At 50.6% G+C, this 20,065-nt stretch overlaps 2 protein-coding genes across 2 annotated transcripts in view; one reads left to right on the forward strand and one right to left on the reverse strand.

The window, feature by feature from the left end:
* The window catches only part of LOC122364880 (sarcoplasmic calcium-binding protein-like), a 31,263-nt gene extending 29,520 nt beyond the window's left edge, over positions 1-1,743 (reverse strand). The window contains exon 1 of the mRNA XM_043335684.1: positions 1,420-1,743. Coding sequence (XP_043191619.1) covers positions 1,420-1,557 — 138 coding nt within the window. The 5' untranslated portion in view covers positions 1,558-1,743. The remainder of the gene's footprint in view (positions 1-1,419) is intronic.
* Positions 1,744-4,371: 2,628 nt separating this feature from the next.
* Positions 4,372-19,556, forward strand: LOC122364879 (sarcoplasmic calcium-binding protein-like). The gene is made up of 6 exons (XM_043335683.1): positions 4,372-4,913; positions 12,563-12,736; positions 13,522-13,689; positions 16,982-17,125; positions 18,076-18,156; positions 18,553-19,556. The coding sequence occupies exons 1-6, from the start codon at positions 4,803-4,805 to the stop codon at positions 18,697-18,699; spliced, it is 825 nt and encodes a 274-aa protein (XP_043191618.1). The 5' UTR covers positions 4,372-4,802; the 3' UTR covers positions 18,700-19,556.
* The last annotated feature ends 509 nt before the right edge of the window (positions 19,557-20,065 follow it).

The following is a 20,065-nucleotide window of genomic DNA, read 5'->3' on the forward strand; positions in this document are numbered from 1 at the left end:
ATAAGGAAGCATCACCTAGCAGTCATGCCGCTACATTCACTTCGTGGACTCTAATTAGCGATCGCAAATAAGGTGGATCGGATGGTGATAAGCAATAGGCGAGGAAATACCATTGATCATGGATAAAAACCAGGACTTCAAAAGTTCGTGGCGTGCAATAATAAAAAGCCGGGGAGCAAAACTTGATTCCACCAAATTACAAAGTTTGACTTTTGAGAAAACGGCACTCAAGCCTGTCGAAACCAAACAATGCGCTTAGCCTGTGTCCAACTGAGCCGACTAAATAACCGGATATGCAGCTGGGCCAAGAGACCTTCTCACTTTAATCGGCTCGGAACTGACTAATCCGGCTGATCAGGGTCTGACAGCCGCTCGACAACAGCACACGACGGTGTATGGTGGCGCAGCTCGTACTGTATCGTGAACGTACTGCAGTGGGGCTGCGGATTTGCAAGAAGTCGTAATCCGAGCGTAGAAGTAGTAAGGCCGGCACAACTCTTTGTTTTGAGAATATGGCTTAAAAATGACGATTTACTTAACCGTGCGCTTCAAAGCTTTTATTTTTATGGGAGTTCTGTCAGCTGATCGAAGCGGCTCCAGCATCTTCTATTTGGAGGTTCCCAATAGCGCTTCACTACGGCAAACAGCCGGAAGTGAATGAATGAATGAATGAAGGGATGAATGAAGCGACTCTTTAGTGCCCTGAATGAAGCATTGAGTGGGCACCGACCGTGAATTTATGCATCGAAAGCGAAGATGCCCAGCCAATAAGTGGTCGTTCTGCCTTTTTTTATTGATAAGGTAACTAACTATCGGCGGTAAATACAAAGGTGCACGGAAAGCATCTAACTCAAACTATCAACGGTAAATACAAAGGTGCACGGGATGCAGCAAAGTGTACTATCACGATCGTAATAAATCGCACATATCAGGTTGTTCTCATACGGGCCCAGTTCAGCTGTAACATGACGAATGCTCGGAGTTCTATCCGCTGTCTATCTTTGTCTGTCCAGAGTTGAGACAATGATGATGACAGGTCATGATCAATCGATGTCCCCGTCCTGGTCCGCAGCTGCAAAGACGCTCTCTTACATAACAATAACCGGTTGGCGCGGGTCATTAGGTCTCGGTGAAAGGTAATGCGAGAAAAGATTTGATCACAACTCACAAGAACTCAAATTCAACAACCGTCAACCAACGATATGATTGGGTTGTTCTAGCAGCAGCTTACAATTTGTTGATATTCTGACTTCTGCACTTAAATGAAAAACCGAATTTCCGAAGACAAGAAATGGCCAAGAATGAAGAACAGTCCAAATCGACTTAGCCGTAGCGTAAAAGAGAGTCCCGTAAAAAGTCGTCTGTGAAAAAGAGCCCCGATATCGATAGGGGGGGGGGGCTAGTGTTTTCGATGCTTACCGCCCTCTGGATGGTGCAGTAGTGCTGGTAGCAGAGCATCCTCTGGCGCTGTCCGATGCCGACTCCGCGACAGGTCAGGTGAGGTCGAGAGGCCGCAGCCCTCAGCGTCACCCCCATCAGTCTCCCCAGGGTGTTCATGGCGGTCCAACGGGTCACTCGAGGTCTCAGTCAGAGGTCGACTCGGCGCCGTCCTTCCTCACCGACAACCGGTAACTGAAATGATGCTGCAATCCGACCGCCCTCCAACAGAACCTCACCGCCCCGCGACTCTGTTTACATTGAGTCGCGCCGCGCCCGCCGCCCGCCGCATATTTACGTCTGGACAACGAGTTGCGGGGAAAAGTGCTGATTTTGTTGCAGTTTTAGGAGCCGGTGATTAGGCTGGATTTTTGGGTTACTTTTTCGTTCCGATTCATGTATTTCATAGTGTTTGGCTTTTGAATATTTTAGTTCTTTCAGATAAATATTACTTGCCTTACAACTTTTGTAAAAACGTTTCATTTTTATAAGCTGACCTTCAGAGTCCTAAAAATACATCAGCACTACAATCATTGTAAACAAACAAATGGAGCACCACTTGGCTCTGTTCCAAGGCGCTTTTTAAGTTTATCTGGTGGTTTCCGTACTCTTGTACGTCGTTTTGTTGGATATTTTGAATCCCTTAAGATTGACTTATATCATATTTAAGAAGCATGTGACTGAAAACAATCCGAACTATCCAGGAGGCTGACAGAGAGAGAGGTCCTGACTCCTGAGCAATATCAATATCAAGTTGAACTTGAAGTTATGAAATTTTGGTTGATAACCGCAAGTTGATCGGGCTCATACATCAGCAAGAAAAAGTTAAATTAAAAGAGCTTATTGGCCGAAAACGAGCTATAATATTGCAGATCTTTGAGCAATACTGAAGAGCGCGCTGAGCAGGATCATGCCAGAAAATGTTGACTGATGAGCTCATATTGATGCATTGGTTTGGAAATTGAATGATAACTTACAACAGCAAGATAAATTAGTGCTAACTATCAAGTTAAAAATCTAGAATGAATGGACTTTGGCAGCTTTACTATGCTTAGATGCTATGCAGATTGTAATGTGCATCACCAGCATCAGGTACTTAGTGTCTGGCAAATGTAACATGCGATCATTCAATTGCTACTGGAGGAGAAAGCTTGGATCACTAAATCTACTTTATGTTTATTTTGATGTTAATCATAACTGTATTTCTTGAAAAAAAGGATTGTTATAAAATTGTCAATGTGACAATCCATGCAACAATGTGATCATATAATGTGTTCATAGTCATTTGTGATTGTGATTGTCGGTCCAATATACATTGGCAAAGCTCTCAGTCTCAGCGTTTCTTCCTGTGGATGGCCAGCAGTGACTCAGAGCTTAGAAGTATTAGTTTTCTTCACAAGGCTGGGATAAAAAGTACTGAGGGTAATCTTCCACCAAGGAACTCTACTTTGACATGTTTGAGATGTAGGCACAAGTAGGTAGGTGCTTAGTTCCTATAGTCAGCAGTTGTGTAGGTTTAGTTGGGTTAGCTTAGATTAGGTTATGTTAGTTTTTTTAATTTGCGAAGTGTCCATAAAAATGTGACCTGAGCAATGAGCATACCTGAATAACCTGACAGCTGACCTAACCTCAAACATCACACATATTTGCAGCCTACCCAAGACCTGCATAGCAGTAGCACCCAGTTATAGGTAGGTACTCAACTCACCCTAACTCAATCTTACCTGCTAACCTTCTACTTGCCAATAGTTAGCTCACCTTGCCAAGCTGCATCCAGGGAAACAGTCAACTGAGGAACTGGCTTATTGGGTGGCTGGTGTGAGTCTGTGCATTTTAAGTGTTTCTTCTCTGAAGCTGCTCTGCACTGCTGTATGTCATGTTAGATGCTCAGAAAATGTGGGAAATGATTACTAAGCTACTTTAGTGCTTTGTTAATGCTCGAGACATGAACAAGTACAGATCCTGCTGCCTGCACTTGCAGGGTACAGCTATGAGTTAGGTGCTAGGTGAGTATGTTATGTGAATGTGCTGTTCCCTGTTTGACCATAGTAAGTATACAAACAAGTACAGGGTCACAGTTTTATTCAATCTCCACATAAACATACAACAAAAACGGCCATATAGCCTCACTCCGAACACACCACAAAGAACTTAAGCCTTTGCAGGCACAAAAATGCTTTGATTTACAGGACAGGTAGGTATACAATATATCCTCTGTCCTTGGGGATCTTGCTGCCAAGTTGAGGTACGATGTTGAGTTGACAAGGTGAGTTGATGACTGAACTTCAGGATTGATCAACTTTTCTTCTTAGCCAGTAGCCACTGCTTATATACGAGATAGACCAAATGCTTGTTTGTAAACTGCCTTGAAAATTTAATGATCCACCTTCAATTCTGACATGAAGCCTGAAGGCACAAATAAAATAGTTCCCTCTCCTTTGGAATACACAAAGCAAAATATTTAATAACTTCTAGTGGATGGACAAGAGCAATTAGCATAGCTTCCCTCAAGTTAACTTCTGGCACTGATGAATTGCACTGACGCTTATCCGCTTCATATTTTGTAACAAACGCGCTAAAACTGCAATATAACAGCACTATATGCTTCTGGACAAAATGCAAAAGTAGTAAAAATTTAGCCGAGGTGGCATTCATTCTTGGTGGAAACGTAATTACAAAATATTTTGTAGTAACTATTAAATTCTGGCTGAAAACAGTCCACGGTTTAAAAAAGAATCATCCCAATGACGGTCCATTCTTGCGGTCCTGAAATCGCCACTATTTCCGGCCTCTCCAACGCAACTCGTTGTCCAGACGTAAATATGCCCGCCCGCCCGTCCGCAGCTCGCTCTACCGCCGGCGCCACCAGTTCCACTGGAGCTCGGTTGCCACGGCAACAGCCGCCGAGCCACGGCTTGAACTGCTCCACTGAATTTGGTAGAGCTTGGATGGCCTTGGACGCGTGCTCTGTGATTGGTTAGTCGTCCCGGCATGTCCACGTGCTTGCAGAATGTGAATGTTGTGGATAACCAGTAAAAAGTCCCTCATCTCATCCCATGGCTTACAATTTTTCTAATCTGAGCTTCTTTGCCATTTTATTCAACACCAAACTATCAGAACTCGAGCTCTGGGAGGGCGACCGCCTGCGTGGAGGCTGTCCTGTCCTGACACCTAGCGGTCTTATTTTGTACTAACCGTTGCCGGTTTGCGGCCGCCGCAGCTGTGACGAGCGCTGCGCTGCGGAGTCGGACGGCGGAGGGGGCGGTCGATCTGCGCTGTTGGTTCTTGTGTTGAAAGTGCTGTGCTTATAGCCTTTGGAATCATTTGAGACCTTTTTACAAGTCAGGAACTTACGAAGGCCCGCGATGGCTCTCCCTCGTCTGGCCGCGAGGTTGATGTGGTCGCAGACCAGGCGGCTATCTTCTTTGTCAACGTCAGCGGCTCTCCGAGTCCAACGGCCTGTGACTCTGCCACTAGTAAGTCAAAGTGCGACTCGATTTTATGTTTGTTTTTGTTACTGTATCTCATTTAACGGGCTGGTCGGGATTGAGGCAGGTCTGCTCGCGATCAGGCCCGTGACAGTTATTTTTTGTGACCGAATTTTCAGTGAGTTGGAGTAGTTGCGAGGCTGGCCTTGTTATGAATCGATTTATGTCCCTCTGCTATGTGGGATGGTGACTCAATTTTTCTGTTCTCATACAGTCTACGTAATTTCTTCGTCCTAATTCCTCGTTCCAGCACACCATTTTTTTTCCGGTTTCTTCCTGAAGTCCTCGTCAGTCGGCTGTCGGATCAGGGGCGACTTCAGCGATATTAGAGCGGAAGTCATTCATTTCTTCACCGTTTTCTCTTTCATTCTCCGCGTGAAAACACTAGTTAAAACGCTGAGGATGTTATTAAGTGATTGTATGATCGTCGTAGGCTAGTAAATTGAAGCGCTGTGGCTGTTTTTATTTCGCTGAGCACGCCGCTGATCGTCGTCAGGCCGCCGCCGCCTGGTGTGGCTCGGTTCAAGGTTAGTCGAGCGTTGTCCTGAGAGCTCACGTGGCTCCGACCCGACGACAGTAGCTTTACACAGCACACACACCGGTGTATCATACTCGCTGCGTCTTCCTTTGGCTGATCAGACAAGCCTCTGGAAAATGGTGTGTAACTGTGTAGGAAACCAGAGATATTATCAGGACAAGATGTTCCAAGAAGCCTATGTCCTCCCCCCCCCCCCCCCGAGTGTCGAAGGAAGGGGCTTGAGTCACTTTTCAAAAAGATATATTCCCCCTATAACGCCATGCTTAGCTTGAAGCGCACATATTGTCTAAAATACCTTGGTTTTCTGACCTCGAGCATTGCCCTCCCTGCACCTGTTTCATTATCGCTTTGTCTCTAGGCTCTGTAGCCCCGATTTCCGCTGTCCCTGGTCCGTAAACAAGGAGTACCGAGCACAAAGAGCCTGCACCCCGCACGGGCCGGTCGCCGCCGGCGGCACGTGCGCCCGTTTGAACTGGGCGGCCCGGTTCGTCGGCTGCGACGGAGCGTCATCGTCGGCTGCGACGGCGCGCCGGCCGCGGTGACTGCTACGCCGAGCCGGGCGAGTCGCAAACGACCACCCGATAGGAGCGGCGCCGAATTGGAATGGCTAGAGAGTCTGGTTCATGATATCTGTGGCTCCGAGATTTATGCAAGGCTCAGGCCGGGACATCTCCTTTGTTGCTGAAAGACCAGTTTGTTGCTGAACCCTGGACGTCAATGCCTGCAGTGATTGCGTACTGCGTCCCGTTTACTCTCATTCATTCACTTGAGCGCGGGGATATTTTCTGTTTTGGACATAAGCTTTCGTTTCATTTCATATGAAGTGTATCGGTGTGATTTCTAATCGATCGTTCACTTTCCCACAGCTGTGTTCTGATAGTACCTACAGCTGACAAAATCAGCTGCTACCGGCACCGGCTGGAGTCTGCGTCGTCAGTTCCTATGTTTTCTGTCCTATCCGCGGACCGCCGTTTTAGTCGTTTTCACGGACATTGTGATGAATCCATTCCTTAGCGTTCAGAATTTACAAACGTTCCGTATGTTTTAGCTGCTGATGGACAATGGTCGGTCGTCAATATTCCACGCTCACAGTACCAATGTCATTGTCATTGAATTTCCGGTATCGATGAATGCCATTGGGTCCATTGCAAAGCCAATCGAAACCCGTTTTCAGCCCGAAGACAAGTGACAATCGATACTGCACCACGTCGCCTTGATAAGTATTGTTGAGGATGTCAATATTGTCTATTGCACCAGAAAGCTTTCGACCTCATTTCACCTATCAGTCATTCATGTTAACATTTGAACGCCCCCTCCTAAATCTAAACAAACACCCATTTCTTGTGTTTACCTTGGGACTAAGGAAGAGTCTCGGATGCCATCCTTCACTATCAGAGTGACAAGCTCAAAGCGGCCCGAAAAAGGGCGCCTATCAGAGCCAATGTTTGGCCTCGCCGCTCCAACACTGCAGGTTTTTTTTTTTGTCGTCGGTCGTGACAAAGCAGGCAGCTGATGAAATTCGCTTTCCGCTCTGTCTTGGTAAGCAGCAGTTGAGTCACTCTGAGGGAGCTTACGTGAGTTACCCTGCGGAAGAAAAGGGAAGGAGAGAGCCGTGAATCCCGGCCTCGTCCTCACGTGTCACGCTGCTGGCGGTCTGGGGGCTTTACTGTCACTCTCTGACTTACCTTCACGGAATGGACTATGTCGGAAAAGGCAAGAATCGAACCCATTGCTGCTGATGCAACACGGAAGAAGCCTTGGCGGCATCGACACTTCTCACCAAAGGCGGATGGAACATACAGACGGCCGGCTGGCTGCTTATTGAAAACAAATAGTCACGACTTTCAGGGGTATCATTTCGTTATCATCATGATTTTTGCTTCTTTGTCCAGGCCAAGGATGGCTGAGGAGACCAAATTCCTACATGACAACACGTGGATGCTGCTTTTCTTCCTGTTTTATTACGTGACGCTTATTGTCCCCTTTGGCCCCATTCTAAGAGGGGACTTGAAGGTCATGTTTTGCAGTCTGTCCTTGCCTCGTGTTGATTTGGCCTCCGTCGTTGTGCCGTCGTCGTTTCCCCCTGTCCTTCCCGTCACCTTCATCGTCCCTGTCCGCGCTCCCCGGAAGGTCTGCAAGGGGACCGAACAAAGGGCACCGCTGGTATTGATCGCAGGGGCTCACTCGCACTTTCCGTAAAAATGCATGCTTTGCACACATGCTATGAGCTGCTACACAAAGGTTTGCGATGGTTTATTGGTTTGGTTTACTTGTAGACATCGTTACTGTTCGGTTTTTGCCTTCCCTTGTTGCGGTATCTGCTCACTTAGCCAAAAGTTGCAATGGCAAAAAATCTCGCAACACATTCATTCATTCACTTCGGTCGTTCTCTCGTCGTGCGCACGTGGTCTCTGCAGTTTGGCTCATTGCCTGCTGTCTCCTTTGGGGACAGGCTGGTGCAGTTAGCCATTATCCAATGAGCCGGGTGTCTGTTAATGTGCGCTGCTGGCGCCGTGCCCAGCCGCCCCTGCCGAGCACGTGCTGTGAAGGGCAGGCACGCACAGACGAACTACGGTCGGGATGCGAGACGGGAGGCGAGACAGACGGACAGACGTAGACGGGGGACGGGCGGACTGACGACGGGCGGACTGACGATAGGCGAGACAGACAAGCAGACAGACCAACGGAAGGTAGACGTCTAGACACACGGACAGACATTATGGCAGACAAACGTCTTAGACGAACGACGAGGCAGACTCACAGAGGCGCCCTGTCGGGTCAGACGGTCACGTGACCGTCTGTGGCCCCCGGCGGTCTGGGCTCAGTGGTGCCACTGCGTGTGTCATTGTTGGGGTAGGTCGACCGCCGGGGAGGGGAGGGAGGAGTATGCGTGCACTGTGTAGGGGGTCCTCCGGGCTGGCCTTGGGCGTGTTTGGTGCTGCAGACGCTCTCTGCAGGTGGTCAGTTTACACAGTCTGTTTTGAACGGGAGCATACGTGAGAGGGAAGGGAAGGGGGAGCGAAGGGGCTTCTTCTTGAATCATCTGTACACAACATGCGAAGCTGCACGTGTTTATTTGTAAATTGTAGTCAATTTGGCTAGTTTTATTAATCGAAACGCTTGCCTATTTATCATTCGATCCTTTTTGGTAACATCCCTCTTTACAATGTTAACCGGTTACGACTCCCGTATCTAACTAGCTTGCCAAATGAGATATTTTGAGTTCTTATTACCTATTGTCCTCGGCGCCTCCTGCAGCCTACTGTCGACGCTCCACACTGAGTGTGTGGCGGACTGTCGAGTCGTTCTCTGATCGAATACGCGTGCCCTACCGCTGTGTAGTTGCGTCAGCTGGCCTTGTGAGCCGATGGACGGATGGACGAGAGGAAACCATGATGTGTGTGGCGGAGCGAGGCGAACGGGCGGATCAGCAGTTTAGGGTGGTACCGGTTTATGGCTAATACATATGGTTTATGGTTCTAATATAAGCCGATTTGATATTTTGTCAACATTATTCATGTTTTTTGTTTTCTTTGGAAAAAGGACACCCTTCTTTGATTGTGTGAAACCCAGTACCAGGTCCAGGATGCGAAAATATGGACTTGTGATGAACCTTCAGAGCTTTCAACTACTTCATGCCAGCATATTTAAAAAATAAGTCCAATTTTAATCCATAAGCACCGTCTCCCAACTTAACACGTTACTATGGAGTCAGCGTCTCTTTCCGATCGGACTCACGGACGGTCCCATAACCCGTCACTGGGTTTCGTCCCGTTTGTATGTTCAGCGGCCGTCCACACTCGCGTGCTGGAGTCGATGAGCCGACAAGTGTTGTGTACTGTGTACTCAGCTGGTGTGTGAATGATAACGGCTGTGGCGGGTGATGCCTACCGTTTGTGCGCTCAAACATGTGGATCACGATTCACGAGATCATGTGGACACAGGGACCACAATTAAAAAGTATTTCCCGGTGTCAGCGTTCTCCCCGGCCGTCTAGTGCCTACCTCTCTGAGGTTTGGTTGGCGAGGGTTGGCCACTTGGACTGCGCCCGGCTGGAGAGGAAGTAGGCCATATCCGCTCTCCTCCGCTGGGGAGGGGAGGGGGCGCCTGCCGGCTCCTCGTTCAAAGACACGCACACGCGTTTCAGCTGTTGCCGGGCTAGCTTACGCTTTGATGCATTGAAATATCTGCTTGTTCCATGATGCTTTTGCCTTTGGTCCCGGATCACATTTAAGAACCACGGATTGGTTCATACTTCCTGGCACCATTTACAGAAGTGTCACCGTTTATCTACTTGCGGACTTCAGAGGCTCATCAAGGTCTCTGTGGCATCCTGTGATCACCACGCCATTGACATTGACAGACCAGGCCAATCGACGCCTCCTACCACGCCACGCCATCTTCTAGCTCAGGTGGAAGGCGACACGTCGGTCCCCAGTCGGCCGGCCGTTCTGTCTGAGGACCGCAGGTGTGATGTGTTCCTGCCTCCTCCCCCCCCCCCCCTCCGCAGACGGACGGAAGAGGTCTGTTCCGCACCATGCCTATCACACTGACCTTCCGGCTTCCGTCACTGACACAGCTGACCGCTAGTTGGCCCGGTGCCAAGTCCAAGATGCGGAAATAACGGCGTATGTGTTGAGAGAAGAAGGTTTGGGCTTGCGTTGTTGTCAGGGTTGCCATTCTTTGTGACTCGGTTACCTGGTTCAGGCTGCGAATCCAAATGATATCATATCACGCGGTCCCCGTCTTTGCTCGCCAAGTTGGACAAAAACTAGCAAACCGCGAACAGAAGCCGTTATCGGTTAGTGACCTGCGCTTATCGTGTGAGGCAATGGCGCACTCGAATGACAACTGTGGCATGGCTTCAATCGAATAGTAACAGCTTCATTTAGGCAATGCATTTATCTTTCATTTGTTTTACTGAAGGTTGCCCTTGCCCCTCTCAGACGTATCTCGATTTGCTGCTAGATATTCATATACAGACGCCTTTTAAACAGAGTTGTTTCTGTGTTGCGTGCTACGCTGCTATTTTGCGAAGTATGAGGCCCGCCTGTGGGGACAAAGCGCCTGTTTTTAATGCCTCCAGACGATAACAGTCCTTCAATGCCTGACCTGACCGATACTGCGACTGAGGTATTGGCCCTGTATCGGTTTCGAGTTATCTAGCCGACCACCGTGGCCTGTACCTGAGCCAGTCTCCGCCACTGAGCTGCGCCGTACCGCCCCGGCCGCCGCCACCTCCCCATCTCCCACCCGACCCAAAGACTGCCGAGTCGGACGGCGCACGGACGGCCAAATTCGCGTAATGCATGCGAGTTCTTGGCTGGCGACGGCCGCCGGCTGCTTTGATGCGCGCCCTGATGGGGTCGTAGTGGCTGGTTGGTGTCCGGTTAGCGTCGCTGGAATGCTGCCGATGGGCGACTGTCGTGCGCGCGTCATCGTCGGTCACGTCGGATGACGGCAGGATGACGCTGATGACGGCGCGGTGACGCTGGCGACCGTCGGTAGACCAGTGCGGTTACACGGGAGTCGTGTGCCGGTGGTGATTTCGGCTGCTGAGGAGCCACAAACCATGACGAACCCACAGAGAAGCTTGAGATGCTTGCTCAGTCTGACCTTGCACTTGAGCTGAACTTAACATGAGTAGTTGAGCTATTATGTCTGATATATTGGCGTAGCTCTGGCAGTGACGCCTGAGGTGAATCATTTTACCAGCTTCTGCGTGACCAGGCCTCTTATGAATAAGCGAAGTTTGGGATTCTGGGCTGATCTTTGCAGCCACTCTGTCCTTGACATAGCAGCCTAGCCGTCTCCCCAAGCCGCTCAGCTGTTGTATCATCCGTCTGGACTGTCTACCTGAACCGCCTGACGTGTGATGACCGGTGCCGTCAGTGAGCCCACAACCTGAGTCAGGGGGGCCAGATCAGTTCCCCAGCCGCAGCCCGCAGTTCGCCCTGGGTGGCCAGACGGATCGAGTGTCTGATGAGTTGTACGAGGCTCAGCTGAAGCCTGCAATTACATCTGTAATTTGTATCCAGGCGGTGACTGTCTTCAGGGAGATCCCCTACACTAGCAGATGATGTCACAGAAAATCGGTGTGGTGTTTCTCATATATGATATTATTTACGCCGAGCTTATTGGCAATAATGACCGACGCTAGGAAACGATGGTATCACTGATGGGCTTCGGATTGCTGGCGTTCTGAACTACTTCGATTTCTGTCTCTCTTCTCGGTCGGCTGGTCGCCTGACATCCCAGCTCCGGCCTCCTGTGGGTTTTATTTACCCTGCCGGCCGTGCAGCGGGCGCGCCCACCTCCACCCCTGGGAGGACCGGGCGCCGGCCGCGTCCCGGAAGCACCGCTCACCGCGCCGGTCGGTCGGTTGGACCATCCGTCCTGCCTCACCGGGCGGCTGCGTGCGGCCGCTCCCCGCCGGCCGCCGGCTGTGCACAGTGTGCAGAGGCCGACTGCCGGCCAGTGCGGCTATTTCTGGCAGCGCTGAGGACACGACTGTCCGTTACCCGGCCCGGTATACCGCGGCGGCCGGACGGACGGATCACCGGCTGGTGGGGTATTCTGTGAACTGGACTCCATATGACCTTGAGACGGAGGCGGACGCCGTGTGCCCTACAGACGACCGGGATGAGATCATATGCCGTCCGATCAGGAGTGTCGGTTTTAGGAGGGAAGTTGACGGAAAGAATAGCGCTGTGGTAAATGAAGCACCTTGAGTGTGGGCGCGAGTCAATTTGGGTTTGAGAGCGATGTGGTCAATGTTAGCTGAGTGGCAGACTTGCTGGCTGACATTTGGAGGTCGCGTTGAGTCTGATTTTCTTTTGTCCAGCCCAGTCCTCATTAATCACACAGTTTAATGGTTTTGTGGTGATGAATCAGTTTTTTCCGTCGTATGTTCGACTAACTGAATATTTGCGTCAATTTTAGACGAGTTCTGTTTTTTACTTGGTCCTTATGCCTTGCCTCGCGTGTTCGTTACGTTCAAAACTAATCCACAGATGTTATCATGTTCCGTGCCGCTGTATTTCCCCGCCTTTCTCTCGGCTGTTCATTGACCGACTGTTCCCTCCCTCTCTCTCCGCAGGTGTGTGTGGCGCAGCAGCGGCTCCAGTACTCTACCGGCCAGAAGCCGCCGGTGCCGCCCTCCTCCAAACCGCGGCCGTCCTCCTCCTCCTCGTCCTCCTCCTCCAGTGACTCCGACTCCTCAGACTCCGACTCCGATGAGGAGATCGACGGACGCAAGCCGTTCGGAAAGAGGGTGAGTCGGGCACGACGGGTGCACCCTAATTGGATGTCGACTTACCTGACTGTAGAGCATGGTGAACTGTTGAAGCATTTATTACCTGGCTAATGGTTGTCAGTTGGCGAAATCTTTTTTGATTTTTGCAATATTAAAAGCTAAACTTCAATATTTCGATGAATCTTGTGCTCAGTTCTTACATTTTCCTACACTCTCGTGAGAGCTAAGAATGATAGCTGCTTAAGTTACCAGTATCTTGCAATCCAGGCCAAGAGCTGCCTTGTAACTGTCGGTGCTTTGAGCTCGGGTTTGTTTTGCCACAGCAGCCCAAAGCCTGCTTAACCTCAGATTGCACAAGACTGCCTCACTTTCAATCAGCCTGCCTCACTCCGGAGTTAGTTGTGACTGGTGACGTCAATACACGCAGAACTCGCTGGTAGGGGCATCAGAGCCGATCTCTGATCCCCTGGTATGTGGACGATCCCAGATCAAAGCGCAGCAGCTGAGCTCATTGTGGGTCTCCGGTGGGTGGAGGCTGCTTTCTGACTAACGAGCGAGCCATTGTTCGGCATTGAAAACCGGATCCATGGCTATTTCGGGCACGGCTCGTTTGTTGGGTCTGCTAATGGTCAGCAGAACGTTCATGAGCCAAGTTATTCGTGACTGAGTGTTTTGGGTTGTTGGCTCACGGGCGGCTCACAGCCTGAAGGTAACCTACAGGCCACCCCGTGACGCGGACAGATCCCACAACTGACCCGACCTGACCTGGCTTTCTGTTCTGACCTGACCTGGTGTCGCCGCAGGGGACGTCACCGATCTGGCAGAAGAAGATGCGCACGTACCACCGCGTAATGGACGTCAACAAGGACGGCACCGTCAGCTGGGACGACTTCAAGGACATGGCCAGGAAGTTCGCCGAGATCGGACACCTGGACGAACAGCAGCAGCAGGAGTTCATCCAGCAGCTCAAGGTACCGGGCAACGCTGTGGTTTTACACATGAATTACATCGATAGAGTGATGATGTGATGAATCGTAGAAGGACTCATACTCATTATAATTAGCATTCGGCGCCGTCTTTTCTCACTGAGTCGATTATCTATGAACTGTTACCGATGTAACTCGATTAAAAATGAATAATATAGCCGTTGTTTGCCCCGCTTTTGCTGTTCCACCTGTCCGGCTGCAAATGTTGTGACCGTTATCACCTTTACCGGGTCTGTATCGTTTATGGGTTCCGCCTGAAGCCTTAGTTGCCGGTTCCCTTTTGTTGCCTGTCACGGCCTTAGGCCTCCGTTGGAGCGATAGTATGGCGATCCGGTGAACCCATTTCCTTGCGTCAGTTTACAGAGTGTTGTGGGTTGAGCTCTTCTCCACGGCCTTCTTAGCTGCCGAGGAAGCGGGTTTTTGTGTCGTGGATTCGATCTGGTTCGCAGTGCTGTGCCTTTGCTCAGGCTCGCCGTTGAGGCATTTTTGGCCTGGGTTACTAGCACACTTGCTCGCAGAGGTCAGCGACGGCCTGATGTAACAACGGCGATGGATGAAGAAGTGGTTTTTCAGGTACAAGCTGATCAAAAGGATGTAATGTGGATCGCCAAATGTTACAACACAACGTTATGTTATTGTGCTTCCAATCAGATATGTTGGATGTTAGCTGTGTGTGGTTGTTGACGAGGTAAACGGTCAGTTTCTTACTTGACTTCGCATTTTAATTCCGTGTGGTGTTAGACGTGCTAACAGGTAGTCCAGTTGTATCATTAGTTGCAGCTGCTCGATGGAACACTTCGTCATGATGAACGTTTTAGCGCAACTGTACCATCATCTCACAACGTCGTCTTATTTACACGGCACATAGCTTGGCATTTTCTCGTCCAGGATCATTAGCGGAGCCAGGATAATGTCTGAACTTCCAGCACTGTTACCGAGTCTCTCGACAAATGAATGGTCCAGGATTCCGGGCAGCTGCCGAGACCTCTCATGCGCGCGCGTCTGGCGGGCGCGGTTCTTGTTCTGCTCGTCGGTGTCCGGTCGACAGCTCAGAGGTGTTGTTGTTGGCCTGATGATACAACTGCTTTGGTGAGCTGACCCACCATCGGAGGAAAAGGTGTGTCCGTGCGCACAGCACCCAGCGACGGGCTGCTCGTGTCGCTCAGAAGTCAGAGGGCGTCTGTTGAGTACGGCGAAAGGTCAGCAGGTATACGTCTAGTGGTAAGGTCACTGTTGGTAGACCAGCGAGGTAGCTAGATGAGGTGTTCAGGTGGTGTCTGAGCTCACAGGTGTTTGTGTTGCGATAGAACATTGACGGGGAGCATGGTTAGCGTCGTGTTTTCCAGTGACCTGCCCTATAAGTGAGGCGTTGACCACCGAAGGAGCGGTTTGGCGTGTCAGGAGACCGGTGCTACAAAGTCTGGGCTCAGTCTTGATAACATATTTTCTTCTGCTCGAGTTGAAGCTCTTTTCTAATGGATCAGCTATGGATCAGCTCAACCTCAAAAAGTCTAAAGGCTTTTTGTGTAGTAGCAGTCAGTGGGTATGAAACTCTGCTGTTCTTAGTTTGACATTTGTGTCGTTAGTCATGTGGCTGTTCTGTAACCTTTCCAGCCAGAAATAGCCGTTGTTTTTATTACTTGTGTCATGCCATTACTGGGAAGCCTGCAGCGCGGTAAATGCGATCTATCCAGCAGACGGGTTTAGCGTTGACCACACTGGTCCTGTCTGGTCTGATACCCTCTGCACCGGCGCGGTCCATGGACCATGAGGAGCCTGTAACGAAGCCTTTCAAACGTACCGACATGGGAACTCGGGGAGGGCAGAAGTCACATCAGCACGCCGACCTCATTACTCAAACTCCGGCGGGGTTCGAACGATTCTAAATATACACAGAAGCTCAGCGATGTTACTGGTATCGGTAGTTTTCCTTGCATGGAGCGGGAAGGGAGAGACCTGTTTGGTGCACTTTGTGGCGAAGGGAGATACCTGTTTGGTGCACTTTGTGGCTACGCTGCTGAAGCTCCAGAGGACAGCTTTCCTTTGAATAGGGAACTATAATTTGTGGTAATTTTTAATTAGAATGTCATGAGCTCCTATCTAAAGCTCTTATCCCGAGCTTTCATTTGAAAGGTTTGTACCCTCTGCCTCTGTTCCGACCGACCTGAGACCCGGCCTGTTCGGGCTCACACCGGCGGCTCAGGACGGTCACTTCCCTTCCACTGATGTGTGGTGTATGTGAGTAATGTTTGTGTTGGTCGGTGAACCCCGTGCCCACCGGCGGCAGATGACTCCCGGGACTCTCACTCACCGGCGCTGTCTTCACCGCTCCTCTTAACGGCTCACCGTGTGTTTTCCCACTCTCCTCACGCCGCATCAGACGTCAGAACTGCTGACGTTTGTTTCATTGACGTGAGAGGCTCTGTGGGTCCGTCTTACTTCTCAAAGGTCATGGCCAGTGGCGTAGAGGTGGGTGATGACAGTTTTCCCGCTCTTCTATATCCACCTTTCATAGCGGGGGCGTTAGTGTCGTCAGTTTCAACTGGGCACTCTGGACATCCTCTTTGCTCACCGTGACTCCGACTTGAGTTTTCTGGTACTGCTCACCCTTTCACCACCCTATGACTTCCCACAGACCGGTTCTCCTGACAAGACTCTGTTTGGATAACGGTTTGGCCCTGCAATGTCTGTGTTCCCGGACTCTAGTTCCGTTCGTCTTTGCTCGTATCGTCCAGCGGCCGATCGTCGGGCCGTTCCTCAGTGACGTCATATGACGCTTTGTTACACCAATGACGTCACATGAGGTGCCGGTGTAGCACTAACGGTCCTGCCTGCCTTCATGCGGCCGGCCGTGCGGTAGGACGCGTCGGCGGACCGCCGCGCTGGTCTTCCTTCTGACAATGGCTTCTTGTTTTGACCCTGGCTCGGGCGATCGCGTTCTGTCAAAAGCTGTCGGCGGGCGGTTAGAGGCTTTCCACAGACGTCTTTCGCAGACCCCTAATTGGTGTTTCTGAAACATTGCCAACACCTGGCTAGGCTACAGTTTTGACAGCTATGGGCTAGAGTAAGCTTTTGACAGTGAACTGTTTCCTTTGTACTATGAAACATTCCGCGAAACTGAATAACGATGCTCACTGAAAACCCTGGTACGATCTTTTCTTTCAAGTTGTGTAATGTGTATGATAGGAATAGGGGAAATACAAGTGGCCACACTGTGTGTAATGTGTATTGTGTATTATTATCTCGCCTAACAACGCTTCACATTTTCTGCCCACAGTACGTATGGGAGAACAACTGGGGCGCGTCCGACGACCCGTACTGCTTCATCACCGAGGAGGCGCTGCTCACCTCCATGGAGCACGTGGTCAACACCAAGGACCTGGCCAAAAAGACCGACAAGTTCCTCCCCTACCTGTTCAAGGTACCGACTCGCCGGGCTGCGGAGGGCTATCAAGGAGATTAAGTGGGGAAGGGTGTTCGCGGTAGCTTCTCAAGCGTGTAAATCTGCTCATCGATGAAAACGATTGATCATTGATCAATTTCAACGGCCACAGTTTATTCGTCCGATTCAATCCCTTCATTTTGACTGATTGAATTCACAAAATTGCTAAGAACTTTGTATTTTAGTGGTGTATATTGGATAACTTTGAATCACGATCCAATATACCAATCGACTTTCAATCTTTAGTTCATATAGCTTCATACCACGGTTCAATTTTCCGTATGATCGACGTCACTGCATGACCTGCTGACTGCCCAGTCGTCAGGCGGTACGAGCATTACGAAATGCGCCGAAATGTTGGCGATGCCATTAAACTAAAAATAAACATTCCTAGTAGTGATCACAGCGACTTTCAGCTCAGTTGCATTGGAAGTATTGCACATGATTAGACCCTCCATGTCTGAGGACATAACTGACTGATATAATTCAATCTGTCATTGGGAATATTGAGTTTATTGGTATGCATTTCATGTCGTCCGCCATCTTTTCAAAGCATAAACTCGTTATCTGATGGGGACAAACATGTAAAGTGCTCTCTGCACAGTCTGCAGACTGCAGAGCCGCTGCAGCGTCCGCAAATCTGGCCAAGTCTAGCTTCTACCGGACTCTTCAATTTCACTCATGGACAGAGACAAAACTAAGCTCCTTTCGTAGGTCATGACCCGCAGGCCAACGTCGTAGTTCAATATTAAATCGTGGCAGCTTATTGAATTGAGTATTACGAATAGTTAGTTCGTGCATTGCTGCTCCAACAGAGGTGTGACCTGCTCCCTTGCCCTGCTGCCTTGACCCTGGTTGGTGCAGTGACTTACTATTCTGACGTGCTTGTCCTGGGTTCTGCGCCATGACCTGGTAACTCTGATCGACAGGCGGTGGACTATAACGCCAGCGGCGACATTTCCGTGGACGAGTACAAACTGCTCTTCAAGTGCCTCGGCCTCTCGGAGGAGGTATGTGGCTGTAGTGTGGAGATGGAACGGCTGGAGATTGACTGGAACGGTCCCAGGGTGGCATACGAGACTAGGGGAGGCTCTGGGATGTGACAGGGGGATGAGGCGTTAGTGGGTTTGCATAATGAGGCCTCCACTCTATCGTTCTTTTATAGGAGAACCGCCCTTCGACGGACTTGTGTGTGTATTGTGGATATCCCTAATCTGCCACGAGTCATGTTTGTTTAAAAATTATATAAAAAGTAAATGGTTTCGTATTTTCTGTCATTTATTCCTTGGCAGATGAGTTGGTTTGACTGACTCAACGACCCCCACTGTCCAGTGTGATAACAACTGAGTGGTGTCAGTGTTACCGAGTTGTTCGCTCCGTATTCACCCCGTTTCTCTGCCCACCAGGACGCGGTCGTGTCGTTCAACTCGATTGACGTCAACGGTGACGGCACCATCACCCTGGACGAGTTCGTGGCGCACGGCAAGGACTTCTTCCTCACCGAGGACGAGGCGCGGCCGTCCAAGTTTTTCTGGGGCCCTCTGGTGGCCTGAGCGGGCCGGCCGCCACCTACCTGTGATCGGCCGCAGCTGAGTGTGGGGCTGGGCCGGGGTCGCTGCCGGCGCCGCGGCCGCCGCTGCGGGACCGCCGGACGCCGCGCGCGGCCCGAATGGACGCGGTACTTTGCCGCTGGTGAGTGACGGCGCGGCCGCTCCGCTGTACGCCCGGTTTTGAAATATGTGGCTGTTATGGATGCCGAGTGGTCTAACCCACACAGTGAATATTCCGACGACGTTTTCTGTCTGGTTGGTCAGGGATCCATCCAATTATATGTGGCAAGTTTTGATTTTTGTTCTTTTCACTATGATCTGGGCATCCGATGATAAGCGGTGCCTTCGTCTAACGCTGGCTATTTCGATCGTCTATTTTTCATATCGTATTTCATGACGCTGGCCAATCGAGATCCGGGTTAACGGGCTCACGCTTTGAAGACTTTATTTTCCTGTACGTTATCTCGTTACCTCGGATCCACAATAAGTTTCGCACTTCCACATTTACCTCGCTCCAGACAATAGTTTGACGCGTCCTCTCGCAGTCAGTTATCCAATGTCCATCCGCGGATAGGCGTCGTAGCGTAGTGCGCTGTCCTGCCCGGGGCCGGTTCGATCGCAGGTGCCTTATAACTCGTCGGCAGGGGCTGAGAGAGTGTTTCAGAGATGTGTCTCCTGTACGTGTGTCTGTGTGTGGGTGTGAGTGCTGTCCGGGGCGGCCGGCGGACGGGGCCTCCGCCGGCGTGTGGCGGGCAGAGGCCGACCGTCGGGGCAGGCCCGGGCCCGTGTGTGGGCCTCCTCTGGGGACAAGACGCCCGGACGGCGGCAGTGGGTGTAGAAATATACATACTTTCACAGAATCGGCTGTTTGCTGGACAGGGGCGTCGTAGCTTCTGCAGAGCAGGCTTGAGGGAGGGGTGGAGATATCACCGAACATCCGAGGCTCTATTCCGTCAGATCGGCACTACTCGACTGCAGCCTGGGTGTGTCGGTAGAAGGTGCCCTGGCGTAGTAGCCTCCTCTTTCACTCTGAAATGATAGATGTCTTCCGCACCACCGAGCCCAAAGCGTCAGCACCTATCTCATCAACCTGTACCGGGACGTCCGGAAAACCATATAAAGCACACCGTCAGCTCTGCTCATCTAATGGAGTCAAGTGGCGACCATGTCCATTGTATGATCCGTAACAAGAACTCGACATCGGCGCTGCACGCCAACACGGGGTTGTGCCCTATGCTCGGCTGGCAGACGCAGATCAAGTCTTAATCCGATTTGGCAGCAGCCCAGAGCTATTTATTTCACATTCGAGTGACAATCGTATTGTGTTATTTTGACCAGCGCTGTGCGGCAGATTACTGGCAGCCACAAA

Source organism: Amphibalanus amphitrite, unplaced genomic scaffold, assembly GCF_019059575.1.
Source record: "Amphibalanus amphitrite isolate SeventyFive unplaced genomic scaffold, NRLGWU_Aamphi_draft 000704F_arrow, whole genome shotgun sequence".
Classification (NCBI taxonomy): Eukaryota; Metazoa; Arthropoda; class Thecostraca; order Balanomorpha; family Balanidae; genus Amphibalanus; species Amphibalanus amphitrite.